This window comes from Vicugna pacos, chromosome 15 (genome assembly GCF_048564905.1).
Source record: "Vicugna pacos chromosome 15, VicPac4, whole genome shotgun sequence".
In the NCBI taxonomy this organism is placed as follows: Eukaryota; Metazoa; Chordata; class Mammalia; order Artiodactyla; family Camelidae; genus Vicugna; species Vicugna pacos.
Genome location: NC_133001.1, coordinates 55,537,552 through 55,558,357, shown reverse-complemented (window position 1 = coordinate 55,558,357; position 20,806 = coordinate 55,537,552). Strand labels below are relative to the sequence as shown.

The window sequence follows — 20,806 nt, the reverse complement described above, 5'->3', positions numbered from 1 at the left end:
GTGCACAGTCACTAATGTCCACTGACACTATTAGTCGTTCCCTGTGCTTTTGTGACAAACTTCAGTGCCTGAATCTGAGTTTCTACTTGAAACTAAATACATTTATTTCTATAAGGTACCCTACTTTGTCTCTGGCCCAAAGCACAGGTCTGAGGTTCACCTTTTATGTGTCATATAAGACTTTGTTATGAGAGATTTTAAAACATTAAGGTAAAAAAAATACACACTTGTAATACCTTTACAGTGCAGGTTATATACAGCATAAGGGAAGTCCTTCCTCCTAGTCCCTCTCCCTGAGGTAACTGATTTAAGGATTCTAAATTGCTCTTGAATCTGCCCCTGTCTTATCTCTACCGTGGCTCTGAGTCCAAGTCATCTCTTCCCCTCTGGCTCCTACTGCCACAGCCTCATTTCTCCTCTCCCTATAGTTAATTCCTAAAATAACATCTGCCTTCAAGCCTCCCCTCCTGGAAATCCTTTAAGGCTTCTTCACCATAATTAGGATGAAGTCCAAACACCTTAACTTGGCCTAACAATGGTTCTCAACCTTGGCTGCAAATCGGAATCACCTGGGGAGCATTAAAAATAAAGCGATGGTCCTTTATCAGCACATTCTTAAAGCCCCCAGGTTATTCTAGTTGAAGCCAGGGACCTCCCAGCCTCAAGACGGGGTCACACTCTGCATCACCCTATCTGCCTCTCCAGCTCCGGCCTTTCTCCCCCCAACACTGCACATCCAAGCTGCAAAAAGGCATGTCAGCTTTTCTAATATGCACTGCTCCCCTTGCTCTGGTTTTCACCTTAAGCTTAGTCATTTCAAGATGTTCTTCTGGCTCTTTTTCCCACACTCTTGATCTGATCACCCTGGTATCACCCTGGCCTGCCTTCAGCAAGAATCCTGTTAGGTCAGTTTAGCAAAGATTTATCCTACCTCTTGGCAGCTTTACATTCATCTGACTGACTCCTCACCCTGCTCCTTGGCTATAAACCCCCACTATTCTTTCTTGTTTTCAGAGTTCAGCCTAATTCTCCCCTACTACAAAACCCCATGTAGTCGCCCTCCCTGATTAGTCTGCCTTATCACTGTCTAGTAAATGTCATAAGCTCTAAGTGAGGTCAAAATGTTGGCTAAATGGTTGAATAATTATATTTAACAAGGGTTGGTTTTGTGATGAATGAATCCCTTGGAAGTACTTCCTACCGTTCGTTATTTACACTATTGCCATTTGCTTAAACATCTTCGAGCGGTGGATGTTGTTGGATCTGATAGCGGCGCCAGGTCGCTCTCCTTTCAGGGTTGGTTTCCACCGGGGGAACTGACACACGACACTAGCCAGACGGCGGGTAGATGCGGGCTCGCCTGCGTCTCCGACGGGTCGGTGAGCAACCCGAGGGCAGGGTCGCCACGGACACCCAGCACCTGAAGACTCAGATAAGAGAACCAACAAAAAGTGAATGAATGCCGGAGGCCGAGCTTTTGTAAACGGACAAAAATGAGCTTTACAAGAAGTAACAGCTGTCGCATGTCTTAAAAATGACCAGTTGGTCGGCTAAGGACCGTAGATCATGGAGCTCCCGAGGGAAAACAAGAAGACTGGTCACCGGGCGAAGACATACACGAGGGTGTTGGGCTGCGCAGGCGCCTCCCATCTCTCTCCTGCCCCGCCTCCCGGCCGCTCGCCCCCTCCAGGATATCCGGCCTGGCCCCGCCTCTCGGCCGCCGGTACCATGGCGCTGTGTGAGGCGGTGTCTTGCGGGAGCTCGCTGCTCTGGCCTCGGGTGTTGCTCTTCGGAGACTCCATCACCCAGGTACCGCGGACCCCGGCTCGGCCCCAACGTGGCCGGGTCTCTTGAGCGTCTTCGCCGCGCCCTCTAGGCCTGTGGCCCCAGCGGGAAGCCGCGGGCCTGGCTCCCGTGAGTCCCGGCGCCTCTCCGCTCCGGGCCGCCTCTCCCCTGACTGTCACGAGGTTGTCGGGGCCTCCTCCCCGCGCCCCGCTTCCCCCAGCCGATGCTGCTCAAGGCTGAGCGCGCCGGAGGCCGGCAGCGACCTCACATGGGCGTCGCGTCCCGGCCGCCCTCGGCGCCCCTTCCTGGCAGTGGTTCATCTCTCGCTGTTGGTAGCTTCAGGGATAGGGACGTCCTGAGGAGGGCGCGCCGCCTCGCAGTACTGGGACACACGTTTCATTTGGAATTAGGTAGCCCTGTCTTGCACACGAAGTGCGGGGAGGCTAAGTGACGAATCCAGGCCAGCCCTGGGAGTGACAAGGCCTGAGTTGGCTGCTCTTTCCTTTCTGTGTCGTTTTTCATAGGGATTTTAGGAAGACCTGGTACAAGCTGAGGCGCTTTGTTTTCATCTTAATGGCTTCTGGTCAGTGGCAGTTGTCCTTTCCCCATACATGCTTTAGTCACTTACAGCACGAGCAGTGCTTCGTATCCCACGCCGAGCTTCCCGAGAGGGTCACCTGCACAGACCACGGTGGCGACCCAGTCGCTTCCTGCAGTTTAGTACCTCCCTTCCCAGGCAGAAAACATTTGGAACCAGTTCACCTCTGTGCTTCCCTATGGTAGAACAGGTTGATCTTAAAATGCCTCCAAGAATAAAGTGAAAAATTATCTTTTCACCCAAGATTATTTCAACTCATATTAAAGAAAAATAGATGTTCTTACTTAAGAAAGGGAGTACAATTTTAAATTACCCTCCCATGGTGTTTTTTGTTTTGTTTTTTCTTACGTCCAGGCATGACTTCCTAAACCAGTTTTCTGTGTATATGCCAGTAACTGGTAACATTATTTTTAGGTATGTAGGGCAGTAAGGACTTTCCAAACTCATGGGAATGCATCTGAAAAAAAGTGCACCCTGAGTTCTGTAAAATTAATTACGTATTAATTCTTTCAACTATGAAAGGCAGTACAGTATGGATTTCATTTCCTAACTGAGCGTACAGGTGATTGTCTCCTGTACCTAGGTTTAAGTAGCTTTTTTAGATAACAATGACTGTAATATAGGTCTCAATAAGATGCAGATGACTGACTCAAATCCAGTTGACAGGGAAGAAAACCCCTTTACGTCCACAGTGCTGCTGAGGGGTAGCTGTAGTAATCCCTAGAGTGAGCTCGGAGCAGAACAAGTGGGGATGCCAAGAAGTCAGGGAGTGCAAAGAGAAAACGAGGGGAGAGTTTGCTGACCAAAATATCCTAATTACACTGCTACGTAGTAATGGGCTTTTCTTTCTTCAGTTTTCTTTCCAGCAGGGTGGATGGGGAGCATCACTGGCTGACAAGCTGGTCAGGTGAGGATAGTTTCTATACTGATACTTGAGTGTTTATTGATGGAGAAGACAGAGTGAATGATACAGTTTCAAACAGTAAGTTCCTCCCTTGTTCATCCTTGCCAGCCTTTCCCGGTTAGGGTATATATGGGATTGGGGAAGAGAAGGGATGCTCTCAGGTTCAGTTAAAACTTTGCCACTGCATGAAACTAAGCCCTGATAAGGGGCTTTGATCGAAAAAATAATGGCTATTCACTAGCTAAACAAGGTGCATTCTTTTTCAGTTATGATACACATGATTTCAATAATTAGGAGTTCAATTGAAAGAACAAAATATATTCTAAAGCCAAAGTTGGATTCATTTTTAGATAGAGATTTTTTTTTCCTCAAAAAATTCTCTTTATGAAATATATCAGAAATAGTGATGATATTGATACTTCATTTGCCAAAATTAATTTAAGCATATGCCAAGGAAATCATTAAAAGGGAAGCAATGTCCCAGTTCAAGAGCTTGAAAAATAAAGATTTAGAAATCTTTTCCATATTAAAAACAGTAGACACAAGTATTTGTGTTTGGGGTGTCAGTAAATTGATCAGGAGGAGTTTTGTCTTCGTCCTTTGGAAGAAATAGTAAGGTAGTAGCGATAATTTTCTTCAGTATAATTAACATGCCAAGAAAATATATTTTAAGTTATTTCTAAATGTGAAATGTGTTTTAAAATGTCTTCACTTTGTCCTTCATTTTTATCCCCTCAGCTAGAGATGAAAAAAATGACCTTCCAGCTTTTTCTGTTCCTAAATGCTTTAAGTTGACTTGATCTAAAACATGGAAGTATCATTTCATCCCTCAGTTTTCTCTTCTGTAAAATGGGATTATAATAGCTAGCTTTCATTGAATACTTACCAGGTGCCAGAGCCTATTTAACATATTTTGTGTTTATCTCATTTAATCTTACAACTACCCTATAATAAAGTGGTTTATCATTCTCATATCCATTTTATAGCTGAGGAAAATAAGGTGGAGAGAGGTAAATAACAAGGTCACACAGGGCAGGGAAGGTATAGCTCAAGTGGTAAAGCACATGCTTAGCATGCATGAGGTCCTGGGTTCAATCCCCAGTGCCTCCTCTAAAAATAAGTAATAGACCTAATCACTTTCCCCTGCAAAAAAAAAACAAGGTCACACAACTCACAAGTGTCAGGTGGCCTGGCCCCAGACCTACACTCCTTTGCGTCTGGGGATGACAAGGGCCCCTGCTCTGCTGATTGGAGGTGAAAAAGCTAATGTATGCTGACTGGTCAGGTGCCTGGCACTTAAGAAGTGCTCAGCAAATACTAGCTAGCTGCTGTTGTTAGTGATTCAGTAACCTTCATTAGTCTATTAACCTTTTCTGATCAAATAGAAAATATCGAAAAGCTAAATAATTATTCAAATGGCCTGAAAAACCCAGGCATTTCAAATGTTTCACCAGTACAGAAATAGTTAATAATTCCAGTACTAAAGCTTTGTCAGGTGCAGGTGTGATTGCTAGAAGGCCATTTAATTAGAAACTAGTTATTTTTCAGAACTGAGAGTAATTATAAGAAAAGAGGAAGTTATAGACAGTGTATGGTCTGGTATGCTTTATTTCTGTCACTGTTTAAAAGCATCTTGTGACAGACTGATGCACGACACCAAGTGGCTGCTGGCTGACCCACCAGGAGGCCTCCCCCAGGTGAATTCTCCCCACCTGGGCTCCACCCGCAAAGAACACCTCCCCTACCTGGGCACATTCACCTCACCCCTATTAGGAACCAAAAGTGCCACAGGCTTGAACCCAGGCAGAGCGGATGACTCACGTGGGCCCGCTGAGCCCACCTTCTTCCAACAGACAGACCCACGTGGGAAGTTAGGCTGCGTGGGGAGCACAGGGTTGTGTGTAGAGGTCTTGGCATCAGAGGCACCATCCGCTTCACCGCCCTCCTATTTTGGTGCCAGCACTGAGGCTCCCCTCTGTCCCACACCAAACAACTGCCCCTTTGATGGACACGGTCAGTCTTTAGCCATGTTAATACTTGAGGTGAGTTTTTTGCGGGCTGAGGCCCTGAATGTCTGCTTCAGCCACGTGCACAGCCCGGAACTGATTTGATTTGGTGTTTTAATTTAACCTGATTTCCGAGTTTGAAAGTTATGGAGCCACCTTACTGTAACTGCCCTTCTGCACTGCCTACGTGGATAGTCATAAATTTAAAATACGTAATTCTGTCCCAGAGTGACTTCTTTAAGTTTTAGCTATTTTAAATAAGATGTTTGTATACTCATTATAAAAGCATTTTAACCATTCTGAAACCCACTTAAATGCTTTTAAAGTTTATTGATATTTTCATCAGGTTTTTTTTTAGCCTTATCTAAATATTTTTTTAACCAAAAATACTTGGTTTGAAGGAGTTAGAATAAACTCACCTTTTTTCAGTTTTTAAGAGTTTCTGCTGTTTGCTTTTAAAGATATGCCCTTGCCCACTGTCATTTATAAAAACCTAATTTACATTTTTTCTGGAAGGCAATTTTACTGAGCCTGGATGTTAAGGAAGGAATCTTTTAATTTCTTTCCTTTTCCCATCTTCATCTGAACTTAAATACCTGTTGTTAGCCAAGAATTCATGTAAAGTCCTTTCTTAATTTTCCAGTTTCTTTAGCCTTTTGAGTAACTTGGGTTAATTGATTATGTGTTATTCAATCCAGAGAAATTCAGATCCTCTTCCCCTTTCAGAAGGAAACTATAACAGTTCCAACCCTGGGCCTCACTAGCAGCTTTTTCCTGGTTCAGGGCCTTATAATAATGATATTTAAAAAACAAAACAAAACTGTGATGGCCGCCGTTGTCGAGCTCATTGTATGTGCCTGACCACCACACTACTTTTCATCTTCACATAACCGAGCAGGTTAGGTATTAGCGTTCACCTCTTACTGCTGGGGAGACTGAGGCTCAGAGAAACTGAGTAAATGGCTAAGGCCTCCCTGCCAGTCCTGGCGGGGAGATCCAGGCAGTCGCTGCTCTAACTGCAGGCGCTGCCCTGTCACGTTGCCCTGTCCCGGCCACACCGGGGCCTCAGCGAGGGGGCTGTTCTGCCTCTTGTTTTTTAAGTAAGTGCTGCAGTGACTTAACCACTGGGTGGATGTACGGCAGACTTGTCAAAATTTTATTTAGTCTTCCACTGTGAAGTATTGTAAGTGGCGTCTTTAAAATGGCCAGTCAGCTTTTTGTAATCATTAAACACTAAAAACACAAGAATCACACTTAGAAACATGTGGCTGAATTTGTTTTGTTCCAAAGATGCTGAGAGCTTTCCGAGTGGCATCAAAACAGCCTCCTGCCGCTGCCCTCCGGCATCCAGTGCTTGGCCTCAGGCCTGCAGTTACTCGTTGATGGCCTGGCCTCTCTGCTTAGTTGCTTACATGTAGGAATTTGAACCATACACCAAAGTTAACCACATCAATTTGTTAACCATAAATTGAACTCTGAGAATCATTATTTTTTTTTAATGGAGGTGCTGGGGATTGAACCCGGAACCTCGTGCATGCTAAGCATGCGCTCTACCACTGAGCTATTCTCACCCCCTACCCCGGAAAAAATTTTTTTTAATGGGCAACTTGAAACGTCTATAAAATACACAAGGTCACAGCTGCTGAGTGTTGGAGCTGGGATACTAACCCAGGCAACCAGCTCACTTTCCATCTTTTTTTTTTTTCGGTTTACCATATAGTACTGTGAATCATACCTTTTTAAGAAGGAATAAAATGCCTGTTAACTGGTTTAAACTAAAACAAAATTAACGTATATTTCTAAAACTACTGGATCAAAACCACTGGGTGATAATGATAATGATGTGTTAATGGAGTTTATCACCTGTAACAGATATACCCACTGGTGGGCAGGGTGGTTAGTAGGGGGTTGCGGGCAGGGAGTATGTGGGAAAACTGTACCTTCCACTCAACTTTGCTGTAAACCTAAAACTCCTCTTAAAAATAGTCTATAAAAAAGTCTCAGAAATATTGTATACACTTACCCCATTAGAGTTCCAGCCAAGTGACTTCCTAAGATGCTTGGTTCAGACTAATACCTGTCTGCTGTGAGCTCCATCTGCAGGACCCCGCTGCATGAAATGACGTGCTTGAGCTCGGCAGTCTGCAGACGGAGTCGTAGCCTCTTTGTTCATCTTTATTTATGACCTCTCTCATCTAGGAATGGGGTGGATTCACCTATATCCTGGAACAAGGAAGGAAGACTGGCGTGCTTCAACTGTGTTACTGCTCCAGTCTCATCAGAACGGAGCCTGGGCAGCATCTGTGCCCTGTCAGAGCCCGGGGCACACACTGCGCCTGGGCTACGGGGGACAAGAACAGTTCTTTGCCCACAATTCAGCTTTAAAATTTTTTCATTTCAGAAAGTGCGATGTTCTGAATCGTGGATTTTCAGGTTATAACACCAGATGGGCCAAAATTATCCTCCCAAGACTAATCAGGAAAGGGACCAGTTTGGACACCCCAGTAGCAGTTACAATCTTCTTTGGTGCCAATGACAGTGCACTAAAAGGTAAAGGCATTTTTGTTTTCTTAGTTCATTCTAAATTTTTTTATGTTACAGCAAACTTAAATTTATATGCTTTTTTCCAGCTGTTTACTTATCTCCCAGTAGGTAAAGTTTTGCCAAGTTTATGAGTTCCCTAGTTTACTTACATGTATTTTTTCTGGCTTTAATGTCAGTGAATTTAATTTCCCAGCTTATGTTCTACCTGCCTGGGTTGTTGATAGGCCTGAAATTTGAAACACTTTAATGTGTTTTAGAATCCATTAGTGCTAAGCTAAATTTCTAATGTTTCTTTCTCTTTAGTTGATGTAGTTGGTAGCAGAGGGCTTAAATGTACAACTTACAGTGTGACTCACACTAATGGAAAAAGAGTAGCTCTGGGCAGCAGCGCCGTGACCCGGCGCAGGCTTGACTCCTGGGCGACGGGAAACAGGTGTTTTCAGGAAGAACTGCTGCCAAGGCTGGAGGCTAGGCTGGCCGAGCACAGGCCTCTCTTCCTTTCCTACTCGTGGAAGGAGATCCCTCTGCTCGGCATAAGGGAGGAGAGCAGTCAGCTTCCAGAGGTTTCTCCCGGACCCCCCCCCCCCAACCAGGCTCCGCAGTGCAGGCACATGCAGGGCCTCTCGGGTGAGGCTGGAGAGGAAGGGAGAGCTGCCAACTGTGACGCAGGAGCTCTCGCCGCCTGTGAGAGATGATACATCACTGCTATTGGTTGAGTCTGTAAGGTATTTGGAAAAGTCAGATCTTCACCTAACATCTTATACCAAAAAAACTAAGAAAGAAAACTGCAAAAATTAGAAGTTTATTAAAAGGTAAATTTTATCAAATTTAGGACAAGGAGAAACACTTTCTAAGTACAAAAAAAATGGAGGAAGTTGCAAAGGAAAAAATAGATTTATGAAATAAAATAGTTTGTTTTTTAATGTAGAAATCAGTGAGAAAAATACCCCAATAAAAAAAACAGGCAAATGCAGGAACAGATCATTCACAACAGAAATTTAATAACCAGTACACGTTTGAAAATGTGTAAAAACTTCCGTCATCCACAAAATGAAAATTAAAACAAGGAATTTGGGCTTTTTGATTCTCAAATCAGTAGTTTTAAGCAGTGATGCTTAACAGCTGACACGTGTGGAGCAGCCCCTTCCACTACTGGCGGGGAGACTTGCGATCCTTCTGCAAAGCTGCTTGACCACACATGTCAAGAGGCTTCCACCGAAGGAGACGCTCAGCAGTGCACCAGGTGCCTGTGCAGAGGTTTCTATGAGCTGTTATTTCTAGTAGCAAAAGACCAGAATGCTGCACAGCAGGGAAGTGCACTGGTGGTGCTTGCCCTGCACCAGACACCACGTTTCTGAGGACTGTTTGCGGACAAAGAAATGCTTGTAATGTTATGTGGAAAGCAGCACAATATGGCCGTTTATCTTCAGTGTGACCCCCCCTTTTTTTTTAAAGTGTTCATATTTACATGGAAAAGACTGGAAAGAAATAGGTTTTTTCTGGGTGGTAGGATCACAAGGGCGTTTATTCTTTTCCTAAATTATACTAATGTGTAGTTTGCAAATGGCCTGCAGTCAGCCTTAGGATTCTCGCGTGCGAGCCCGTCTAGAAATAATCCTTTGCAGCTGAAGAGCTGTTGCCTAGTTTATGTGCTGAGAGCTTGCTCTGTGGCAGGCCCGATGCTCTAAGTGCCTCGCACACTTTGCTGATATAACTGTCACAGCAACCCTCCAGGGCAGACCCTGTCATCGTCCTCATTTCACCAGCGAGGAAAAGATTGATCAGAAAGGTTGGTCATTTGTCCAGGGGCACAAGGCTGGTCGGTGACAAAGCCAGGCTGGTGGTATCTGGGCCATCTCACTGTGCAGCCCAGGCTCTTCTTTCCTTGCGAGTGTAGGCTGGTCGATTAACAACCATAGGACCACTAGAGGAGAAAGACGAGAGCGCTTGCAAGGCCCCGAGCCAGGGCCTCTGAAGCCCGTTTTATGAAGCACCATGTACTTGAACTCTTCTGTCCTTGGTGCTGTACAGCCCCGGCCCCATCATGAGTTCTGCACACCTGCAGGTGCATTTATCTCCCTGTCGTCCACATAACAATCCTGCCCTCGGGCTGAAGCATCCACATTCCTCCCAAACAGACGAGAACCCCAAGCAGCACGTCCCCCTGGAGGAGTACGTTGCGAACTTGAAGAGCATGGTGCAGTACCTGAAGTCCGTGGACGTGCCTGAGAGCAGGCTCGTCCTCATCACACCGTCCCCGCTCTGTGAGGCCGCGTGGGAACAGGAGTGCCTCCAGCAAGGTGAGCAGGGCTCCTGGACGTGGGCCCCTTGGGTGGGCCCCCAGACGCTGGCCTCCAGCCTGTGCGCCTCTGGTTCTCAAGGGTGGGTGAATCCACATTCGTTGGCTTTCAGTTAACACAGTTAGAGGAGCACTCCCCTCATGTCCCACCTGAGAACTTTTGACAAAGAAAGGGGATTCTTGCGTGGGATGAGTCAGCCCCCTGGCCTGGGATTGGCTGCTTTGTATTTGCCTGACTCCAAGGTGCACACGAAGCCACTGAGAATCAGGCCGAGCAGCCCAATGAACTGCAGCCCGCCCGGTGCTGAGGCTCGGGGTGTGCGCACCCAGACACGGACGTCCGCACCGGGGCGTCTGCCTGACTTCCCAGCAGTGGGAGGTGCCCGCCGCTGGTCACTTTGCTCATTCTGTCTGGTTGTGGCGCTTTCTCCACTGCCTCGCCTCACCTGTGATCCTCCCTCCGCAGTGGGGCCTCTCACCCCAGAGCAAAGGCTCCTCTGCAGGTCCCTGGCCCAGAGGCGCCCCAGTGCGAGGCTGCCACCATGTCCCTGTGGTTGAGCAACTGGAGGCAGTGCCTAGGCTCACCCGCTCCAGGCTTCTGCCTCGCTACCGTCGGCGTCACTTTTATCCCCACAAACTGTTCATCTTTGCACCTGTACGTGCTCCACCAGGACCTGGCCGGGTGCTCAGGATGCAGAAGTGACTAGAACCGAGCTTACTGGGCTAGTGAGGGAGCAGGGCCAGCTGTCAGCAGACGTTTGAAGGATGCTGGCACAGAAAGAGGACGAAATGCCCTGCTGTTAGCTCCAGAGGGCAGATGGAGGACCCCTCCCCAAGGGCGTCATCCAAGGCAACTTTAGGTCACAAGAGGGTTCCTCCCTGCATCAGGGGTCGCTGGTGAGGTAGTGTCATCGCAGGGACATTCATGCGAAGCCTGGACGAGCAGAGGTGTGCCGGCCAGAACTCAGCACTACTCACGTGGCAGGTCACAGCCCACTTGTGGAGCATGAAGCCAAGTGAGTTATGTAACATTTTTTAAATGAACTGTAATAGATTAGAAAAATCCGTATCTGGCATGCAGTGGACATGTCTTGGGAGACTGTCACTCATGTAGATGTGTGTGTGATGAGTCCTGGTGAGAGACGTTTTTTACTCTAGTTTCAGCCAGGTTTACAAGCCATCAGAGCACACATGTTCTCCTGGGGTCCACGGTTAGCAGGTAGCATCACCTGGGGACTTGGTAGAAATGCAGATTCTTGGATTCTTCCCAGACCTACTGAAGCAGAGCCCCAGGGCGGAGCCCCGTGCGTCCCCCAGGTCACCCTGCTGTACCTAAGGTTGAGAACCCCGCACTGCACTGGAGGTGGGTAAACTGTGCCCCACTGGCTACAGCAAATAGTTTTATTGGACGACAGCCAGGCATATGGTCTGTGGCCACTTTTGAGCCTTGACAGCAGATTGACTAGTTACCTGCAAAGCCTGAAGTGTCTTGTCCAGCCCTACGCAGAGAAGGGTTGATGACCCCCAGGCTGGCCTGAGTGACCTCTGTGGTCCCTTCGGGCTCAACCCTTCCCTGGTTCAAAGTCTACAAGTGACTTTTCCACTCTATGGCGGTGGCTCCTCATTACATATAAAAATTCAGGGGTCTCGGCCCAGCATCCCTCTCCAGAGAACCCCTCACAGCCACCAGCCCAACTCTGTTCGCCTCTGGCCTGCATTCTCACCAAGCACATCGGCACCCCCCGTCCTTCCTGTCTCTGCGTCCATTTGGTGTCCTCTAAATGCCCTCCGTGTTTCCCTCATCCCGTGGCCCCCGGCTCTGTGCTGGTTGGTAGAGCAGCACACTGGTGCCCTGTGAGGCCCGTCCTTGGGTCCCCAGCCCCGAGGTTGGCCCGCTTTGGTCTGTAAGCACACGCCTGATTCCTCGAACTGAGAAACCCTCCAGGTAGTAGAACTCACACAAAGCCCAGTACTTGGGTTTATCAGTTTTCACCTGCATTTTCTCTCCTCTCAATAGGTTGCAAATTAAATCGCCTGAACATGGTTGTTGGTGAATATGCCAGGGCCTGCTTACAAGTAGCCCAAGACTGTGGGATTGACGCACTTGACCTGTGGACCCTGATGCAGAAGGACGGTCAGGTACAGTGGCTGGCTCGGTCCTGTCAGGGTGAGTAGGATCTCACAGAAGTGGCCCAGCTGTGTGCTGTCTGCCTGGAACGCTCTGAGTAGGTGAGATAGTTGCTCCTTTCACCAAATAGAACAGAAAAGTTGGGATGGAGCGGATGGAGGGGAGGAGAGGCTCCAGGACAGCCTGCAGACCCGGCACCTTGCTTGGCCTGGCTCCTCACCCACACTTAGTGGTTGGCATCATATTCTAGGGGCCCCATAACAGGAACTGGCATGTTGTGAAATAAATAAGCAAGAAATGGTTCATATTTAAGAACATCCAGGCTGTTTCATATTATGGAGCCAGAGGAAAGTTAAATTCACTGCTTTGCCTGTTAACAAATTTTAAGTATGGTTTAGAAAAGTTACGCTGCTGAGGAAAGGAAATTGCAGAGAACTGGGCTAGTGACTCTCAGAAAGTCCTTTTAGCCTTAACATATCAAGGGTCTAGAACTGGGAAGGTCTCCCTTAATGATCATCTGATCTAAAACAGCAGAGATGAGAAAACTAAGGCCCGAGAGAAGACTGGTCTGTAGTCACGAGCTAGCTGGCACCCAGGTTCCAACAGGGACGGGCGCGCGCTAGTGGATGGAAAAGGTTCTTCCCCAAAGGAGGCAGGGCTCTAACCGCAGGTGCTCCTGGCATCAGGGCGTGGGAGGGACTGGACTCTTGGCTGGATGGTACAAAATCTCTGCACCTGATAACGTGCCTGTTAACTTAACTAAGAGTCAAAAACAAACAGTCTCACACACTGGGCCCTGAGCTCTTTGGACAATTTTTTTATGTTGATTAATGTACCGTATTCACTTGGTAAGCCTCGCCTGCCTTCTGATGACCTGGAAGGACGTTTCTGCTCAGGTACTTATTAATGGTGTGAGGTTTTACGAAGCCTCCACAAAGGGTGTGTGAGCGCTTACCCAGCTAACGCAGCCCCAGGAGACTGCTGGCCTGGGGCTGGTGACCTGCCGGCTGCGGCCACAGCTGGGAGCCCCGTGCACACCTTGACTGAGTTTTCTTCCCTTACAGGACTTTTCTTCCTATCTGTCAGATGGACTACATTTATCACCAAAAGGAAATGAGTTTTTGTTCACCCATCTTTGGCCACTGATAGAGAAGAGAGTCTCTTCCCTGCCTCTGCTGCTCCCTTACTGGCGAGACGTGGCAGAAGCCAAACCGGAACTCAGCCTCCTGGGGGACGGAGACCATTAGTCCCCGGAAACCAAGCCCGGCCGTTAACCTGCAGAACAGGACGTCGCCAGCACACAGAGGTCCCAAGAGAAGCAGTCAAAGTATTTTCTTCTCATGTTTAAACCTTTGCTCATGACCCTGGAACACAAATCACTAACATCTGCCACCAAGGTTAATAAAAGCATTAGAAGTTTCAGGGAGGCTCTGTACCTAGGTGCGCTGTGTTTTGATAATATTTATTGATGGAAGCAGGTGTTATCAGTGCCCCGGCGACACAATATACCCTGAGCAGCTTGTTGACTCTATAAATGGAAAAAAGGTAGACAGTTTTGTTTTCTTAAAAAGTCACAATTTTATAAAAAATGGTTTTCTTACATCCATCTGGGAACCATTTCACTCACACATACACCCACACACCCCACTCACCTATCAGATTCCAAAAGGGTAACTAAAATGTAAGAATATTATGACGAGTTAAAAGACAGCAAATACCACGAGATACAAGTTCAAGTATTAGTGTAACAGGTATCTGCGTAACAAACGGTCCTTAGGAAAAAAAGATACGATTTATCACAGGTTTGGTTGATTGCCCTCGAAGCTTACAAGTTATCTCAGTTAAGATGTGTTGGCTGGTGAGCACATTCCAGTACTCTTAGCAGGGGAAAAAAGCTTTTAAAAGGAAATCAGAATTCAGTCTGATGGTTTTCATCCTTCACACAGTAAATGCAGACCGTCCTGAAGCACTAAAGCAAGAAGTAATTTGGGTCAACACCAAGGTGTTTTAGGAATCAGCTGTGGGGGATGAAGCCCCAGGCCGGCACACCACACCCTGTTCTTTTGGCGAGAACTGTCTCACGTGCCCTCTTGGCCACCAGCGTTTGAGAAGAGGTGACCATACTCTGACTCTGAAGTAGCTTAGGTTTTCTGAAGGGTGAGTTTAAGAGCAGCATCAGATACATGAAGATACCTACAGAACACAGAAGAGCCGCCCAGCTAATGAGGACCCAAGACAATGGGCAGGATTCTGTGAATTCATCTGGCTGCAATTTGTAACCCTCACTGTAAGCTAGATTGCTTTAATTCTAAAAATTAGAAATGTAAAAATTTAGACTTACAAAGAAACATTGACCCAACATATTCCTAAATTTAGATGTGTTAATTCTCCCGTCTGCTAAAAATCCTGGGTCATACTCAGCAGCAGAACCCACATTTTGGAGAAGGTGTAACCTGGTTTCATAACCCTTTGTCTTTACTTGAAGGCAAAAAGATAAGTCTATTCTGTGTTCCAGTCATCCTCGCGAGAAGCTGCTAACCGCCTCGTTAGGGCCACCAGCTGAGTACAGTGTATGAAACAGCGGGCCGTCTCCCTAGTCAGTGCTGTTGTCAACAGAAAAGGTTAATTTACAAAAACGTAAATACTCATAACCTAATACAGCTGTAGTTTCTGCTTTTGCACCACAGGTTGAAGGATATTTTAAAGACCAAAAAAAACTAAAACCTGAAAGCCTCAAAACAAGCTAGAGTCACCTTACCTCTCCAGAAGGAAAAGGGCCTAACCACGCAAGTATTACGTACGCAGAGGAAGTCCAAACACATGACCAGCATCTGCTGAGAAGTCACTTCCTTCTTTCTCCCAAATCTTCACAAAATATATGCAGTGATCTGAGGTCAAATCTATAGGGACGCTCCGCATGCTCCCTCAGAGCGCGCGCGCAGCCCTGACCTAGCACTCGGTCTCCTTGCTGTCCACGCGGCTCTGCCGCTGCAGCTTGAAAGACGAGGCCTTCTCGCTTCTGGTGACCGGGTGGTCCGTGAGGTCCTCAAACGACTTGGCGGCGGTGCTGCTACTTGGGAAGGGGTCCTTCTCGAGGCCGTCCTCGTCCACGTGCGAGTCCGTGCTGGGGTCCTCCTGGATGGTGTCCATCCGCTGGTGGTCCGCTTTCAGAGCCGCGGGCCCTGCAGGCCCGGAGGGCGGGGCGGGGGCGGCCTGCAGGGGCTGCAGGCGGCCTGGGGTCTGGGGCGCAGGGAAGGGCTTGATGATGCGAACCGAGGCTGAATCCATGCTGCTGAGCATCTCGACGTTCTGGAAAAACAGGGAGCCAACGATGAATCCCAGGTCCCCCACTCCAACCTTCCCCACCAGACAGCCACACGCCATGGGCGCCCTGATCCCCGTGACATGGAGAGCATGAGGTAAGACGCCCCAACCTCAGAAGCAACTCAGACAGCTTCCAAACGTCTGGACGACTCGCCATTTGAAGACCCAAAAGGGACTCATAAGAAACAACCCTGTCAAGATCCCGAGAGACTAGATCTCCCACCAAGTGCTGAACAGCCAGTCACTCAGGGTTGTGGCGAGGGCGGGCGGCGCTCCTCTGCTATCTCATCCAAGTTCACTGTCACTGTCACAGAATTTACCTTAACATCCAACCTAGATCCTTCCTGCTACAACATGACATCCCACCAGCCAAAGAAGGGGCAGCCAGAAAGGCCGACAGCTCTCGCCGGGGCGGCCAGTGAAGGCGCTGGCTTAGCAGGTCTCAAAACGCAACTGAAAACGATAGTTTCTTTCGAGTCAGATACTCACACTGGGGTGGAACAGAGACAGAGACTCATACTGCTTGTCCAGCTTCTTATCCTGGAAAGAGAAGAACAGCGAGGTTTCAGAAAGGCCATTCCTATGAGCAGCGAAGGCTCCTTCCTGAGAAGCTTCTCCGAGTATTAAGAACTAACTTGAGTTGTAGCAAGTGGTAGCAGGCCCAGCAGAGGAGAATGAATCTCTTACGCAAGCTTTAAGAGTTCTGCCAGGGTGTTTCCTTCGCACTTGAAGGAAATATGTTTTTGGCGTCAAGCAAGGAAACAGGCAAGGTTTCTGAGAGGAACCCCCACACCGCGGGCAGGAACAGGGCACTTCCCCGCGTGTGCAGTGCTCGGAGGCGCGCTGACCACGAGGGCAGCTCTGGGGAGGCTGAGGCGCCGGGTCCGCGGCCTCACCTGGCCCAGGCCTCACACTGCCCCCGTGCCCCACAGCCCTGATACCCTTCTCAGCCGTGTCCCAGAGCTTCTGTGTTCCAGACTCTTAGAGGAACTGGGCTTCAAGTCCTGACATCACACTGCTGCAGAAAGCAGAACATGTGGTCCCTGCCTGTGGCTGACAAGTAACAGACGACCCCGGGCAAGGCCGAGGCCGAGGCCGAGAATGCAGGCCTGGCCTCCAGTATGGCTGCCCCAACCGTCCCCTGTAGAAACAAGCCACTGCCCCTCTGCTGTTGGCAGCTCTGCTCAGGACTCAAGGGTCAGGCCTCACGGTCCACAGTCATAACTTTCACTGTAAACAAAGTACGTTTGACTCTCAAGTAAAAGGAACCATGATGGATGGCACTGTCACCCGTCTGTCGAAGGTCACCCGTGTCCCTTTTAACACAGCTCTGCTTTAGCAGAGATGCCCCCCCCCGCCCTGTAAACATCAGGCCCACCGCCCTGACAAGGAGCCGTAGAGTGAGACAGCGGCGCCCAGGGAGGGCAGCAGCAGCCGTGAAGCGGTGCCGGAGTCGCCCAAGTGCCCGCGGGAGGGCACTGCGGGGAGCGGCAGCCCAGGGCTGGACGCCTGGGTCTGACTTCCTCGTCTCCACGCAGCAGACAAGTCCTCAGTCTCTCACGGGGGAAAGGTGAACGGATTTGTAAGAAAATCTGGAGTCTCACAGATAAAGCCCAATTCATTGTGTTAGCGGTTACTCATTTTAAATAAAATAGACTGCTCACAATGACCGTTTGGAAGGATCTGAATACTCTCCACGTGCTGTCTGGCATTCGCTCTTTACAACAGAGCCAGCCTGAAAATGCTCGTTTAGAAGCTTCACTCGTCAGAGGCCCTGCCCAAGTCTAGGTAAGCAGCTTCGTGCGCTTAGAGTATCAAATTCCCCAGAAATTATACATGAGAACAACACACACAAAATGTAACTATTCAAAAAGACTATTAGTTACCCCTTTCACAAAATGTGTTTTTCCAGGGATAACACCAAAATGTCATTGGATATAGGAGGTCAGATTTTTCTAAGAGCAAATTTTATCTTTTCAAAGGTTATATGGTTGGAGTTGTTCAAAATTCTAATACGTTTTACTGCTTAAAAAACAGGGACTTACCACACAGTGGACAAGAATGCTGAAAGGGATCCAAAATATCAAGGAGAAAACCAGGACGGAGCCTACGATGTTGTCTGCTAAAAACTTCCCTGTGGACAATTCCAGACAGTCAACGTCTTAACCAAGAACTTTAGAAATTGAAAATTAAATGCTCTTAGAATATCACCATGTGTCAAACGCCTCAGACCGTCGGCTGGGAACTAGCACTGACTCCGGCCCGAGAGGCGAGCCCACGGCGCCTGCACCAGCCCCGACCCCCTGCCCACACCGCGCGCCCCCCGCAACAGCCCCGACGCGCTGACCGAGAACAGGCCACGTGACAGAGGGCCACCGCGGTCCCTGGAGGGACCGCATCCGTGGACTCACCGGAGAGGAAGCCACTATGAGGAACGATGCTTACGGAGGCAATGCTGTTGCTATCTGGGTATTATTATTTTTGTGACTAAACTATAAATTATGAACTCCGGAGGGCACAGTGCATCCTCGCTTCAGCAAAATCTGAGGCTCACTTTTAAATAAATGATTCTTACACCAAATAGGTTTCAGATTTACAATCTATAGGAATGAACCAGGCTTATGCTGTTACATGTTCGTTTGTTTTTTAGTAAAGAAGCCAATATTCTGACTTCCCTTGTCTGAACACTTGTGCATCCACACTGTCCAGGGGCAGACCCATGAGTCCGTTTTATTTAGCCAACAAAGTCGTTTCAAAACAAAAGTGGTGACTAGTTCCACCTTCTATTGCAGGATCAGAGCGTATCAGTCTGAAACCACACTTCTAGGAATCAGCTCAGTTCTAAGCAACTAACCACGTGGGGGAGCCACCTACCAAAAGTATTGATGCTCAGCTTGTCAATGAACTCCCAAAACCGCTCGATGACGTCCTGCACTCGCTTCTCACACTTGCCCTGTGAACAGGAGACGGACAGCGTCACCCCTAACGGCAGTGCATTTACTTAGAAGGAACGGGGCTTTATATGAATAATTAACATGAAAAGGGCTGCATTAAAACCAAACAGCCAGGGGACCCATCTTCGACACAGTGTAATGGGTACCTAGGAAAGCGGGTAGCTGTCACCGATACGCCACAATCAGCCTGTGCTTGTAAGTGAATTTAGAATGACCCAAAGACAAAACTCAAGAACACCAACTTGTTAAAGATGGGGCAATTCCAGGAAGGGCTGCCCTGATACACACACAGTGGATGGGAAGAGCCGGGCAGACAGCCCGGAGAAGCCTCTCGAGCCCTTTAAAGCCTCTTCCCTGACCGTGCAGGAGTGAAACCATGTTTCTGTGAGAGCAAAAGGGTCTGACTCGGGCAAGTCAAGCCGCCTGGGGACCCTTCCTACCCATTGAGCACCTGTTTCAAAATCAAAACGTGCAATTCCGTAATATCTGTGAATTTCATAATTAGCCTAGAAAACCAAATAAGCAGGACCGACTGCCTACAAGCCATTCAGTTTTGCCGCAAAGTCCCCTCCGAGGTCCTGCCCAGTCTCCTGAGGGCACTCGGTCCCCTCCTCCCGGTCACGCCCACACACACTCCACTGGACTCCCACACAAGGACAAAACGGTTAGAAAGACACGGTGGCATCTGTGTTCTCATCTCCTTCCATTTGTAAAGTCAAGGATTTACTATATAAAAACTTCACATCTGGCTGTTACAGAAAAAGTTGTACGTAAGTCAATACTCACATTCATGTCACAGAATCCTACTGTACACGGCTTTCCCTTCCTCAAAAATAAGTTCTTCTGCTCGGCGTCGACGTAGGGCACGCAGCGGCCCGAGGGGTCCCTGCAGCACACCTTGCACGAGTTGTCGGTTTCTGAAACGGAGCATGAGCCCGCTTAGACGCGCGCCCCTCCCACCACGCTCCCGCAGGGGAAGGGCCGCATCCATTCTTTACTTCAAGAGCTAATATCATCCAGGTGTCACCCCCACCAAGGAGTAACTTCTGAGCTCAGGCTCCTCGGCCCTCAGGCCACAAGGAAAAAACAACTCACAAAGACATGTTTCCTTTCTTTAACAGATGAAAAGCCAAATTATTCTACTCCAAACCCTTCATAATGCTAAATGTTTCCCTTTGTCCCACTGTTCTTAGTACACTGCTGGTTTCAGTCCTTGGCTTCTCAGTTTCCAGCACACTCTGGAAAGCCACGGCTCCAGCGAGAGCCAAGCAACTAAGACAGGACAGCCGGCCTCAGGCGTGGATCCGAGTGGCCCGCCAGCAACACACACACCGCAGCCTGAGCGCAACGGGACATCCTGTCCTTCAGGGCACCCCCGAACAGCACGTGGGGTGTGCAGCACGCGTACAAACAACAGACGTGCCCCAAAAGTTAGCGGGCAGTGTGACTCAAGGGACCATCTCTATCTGACCCAGGGCAAAGTCTGAATTTATACTCTCAGGAAAAATCGACATCAACCAGAACACAAAAACAAGCACAACCACTTTAAAGGGAAAATAAAAACCTTTTCCTAGTACTCAACGATAAAGATAAAATAACGCCATTTGCAGCAACATGGATGGACCTGGAGATCGTCATTCTAAGTGAAGTAAGCCAGAAAGAGAAAGAAAAATACCATATGAGATCACTCATATGTGGAATCTAAAAAAAACCAAAACGCAGTAAACAATCTTATGGTTACTGGGGAAAAGGGGGTAGGAAGGGATAAATAAAAAAAGGGGGTAGGAAGGGATAAATTTGGGAGTTTGTGATTTGCAAATGATAACCACTATATATAAAAAGATAAAAAACACTTTCTTCTGTAGAGCACAGGGAACTATATTCAGTATCTTATAATAACCTTTAATGGAAAAGAATATGAAACAAATACATGTGTGTACATGCATGACAGGGATATCATGCTGCACACCAGAAACTGACACATTGTAACTGATGATACTTGAATTTTAAAAAAAAATTTTTTTAATTAAAACCCCCACCTTTTCCTCATTCATTCATGTATCAAGCATTTCCTGGGCATTTACTAGGTGTCCCTCCAGCACCGCAAGCCTCTTGCCACTCACTCAATAAATTATCTGACATCTACTGTGTGTTATCTTCTTTATTTACATGTTACTCCACCCGGAAGAGCCACTTACTCCACTGTATGGATGGAAAGTTCCCAACTCAGGGGTTCTGAGTTGGGATTTTTGTTTTGAAAGCAA

General features: G+C 47.9%; 2 protein-coding genes across 5 annotated transcripts in view; one reads left to right on the top strand and one right to left on the bottom strand.

Annotated features, from left to right (window-relative positions):
• The first annotated feature begins 1,262 nt into the window (after positions 1-1,262).
• Positions 1,263-13,686, top strand: IAH1 (isoamyl acetate hydrolyzing esterase 1 (putative)). 2 transcript variants are annotated; one of them, XM_006197098.4, is made up of 6 exons: positions 1,702-1,809; positions 3,238-3,290; positions 7,695-7,843; positions 9,976-10,137; positions 12,154-12,275; positions 13,329-13,686. In XM_006197098.4, the coding sequence occupies exons 1-6, from the start codon at positions 1,729-1,731 to the stop codon at positions 13,509-13,511; spliced, it is 750 nt and encodes a 249-aa protein (XP_006197160.1). In that variant the 5' UTR covers positions 1,702-1,728; the 3' UTR covers positions 13,512-13,686. The 2 variants fall into 2 exon arrangements, with proteins under 2 accessions (XP_072794324.1, XP_006197160.1); XM_072938223.1 differs by lacking the exon at positions 3,238-3,290 and having other exon boundaries at positions 1,263-1,809.
• Positions 13,687-13,710: 24 nt separating this feature from the next.
• ADAM17 (ADAM metallopeptidase domain 17) overlaps positions 13,711-20,806 on the bottom strand; it is a 43,880-nt gene continuing 36,784 nt past the window's right edge. For all 3 annotated transcript variants that reach the window (XM_006197099.4, XM_031684750.2, XM_031684752.2), the window contains 5 exons: positions 19,329-19,459; positions 18,463-18,541; positions 17,634-17,722; positions 16,078-16,128; positions 13,711-15,573 (listed from right to left, as the gene is read on the bottom strand). In XM_006197099.4, the coding sequence (XP_006197161.1) occupies positions 15,214-15,573; positions 16,078-16,128; positions 17,634-17,722; positions 18,463-18,541; positions 19,329-19,459 (710 nt within the window). In that variant the 3' untranslated portion in view covers positions 13,711-15,213. The remainder of the gene's footprint in view (positions 15,574-16,077; positions 16,129-17,633; positions 17,723-18,462; positions 18,542-19,328; positions 19,460-20,806) is intronic.

What these genes read in the sequence shown, in the direction of transcription:
- IAH1 (XM_072938223.1), top strand. Translation starts at nt 1,535, where the DNA reads ATGACCAGTTGGTCGGCTAAGGACCGTAGATCATGGAGCTCCCGAGGG. An exon ending in TCGGAGACTCCATCACCCAG is followed by an intron (nt 1,810 to 7,694) that starts GTACCGCGGACC and finishes TTTTCATTTCAG; the next exon opens with AAAGTGCGATGTTCTGAATC. An exon ending in CAATGACAGTGCACTAAAAG is followed by an intron (nt 7,844 to 9,975) that starts GTAAAGGCATTT and finishes CCTCCCAAACAG; the next exon opens with ACGAGAACCCCAAGCAGCAC.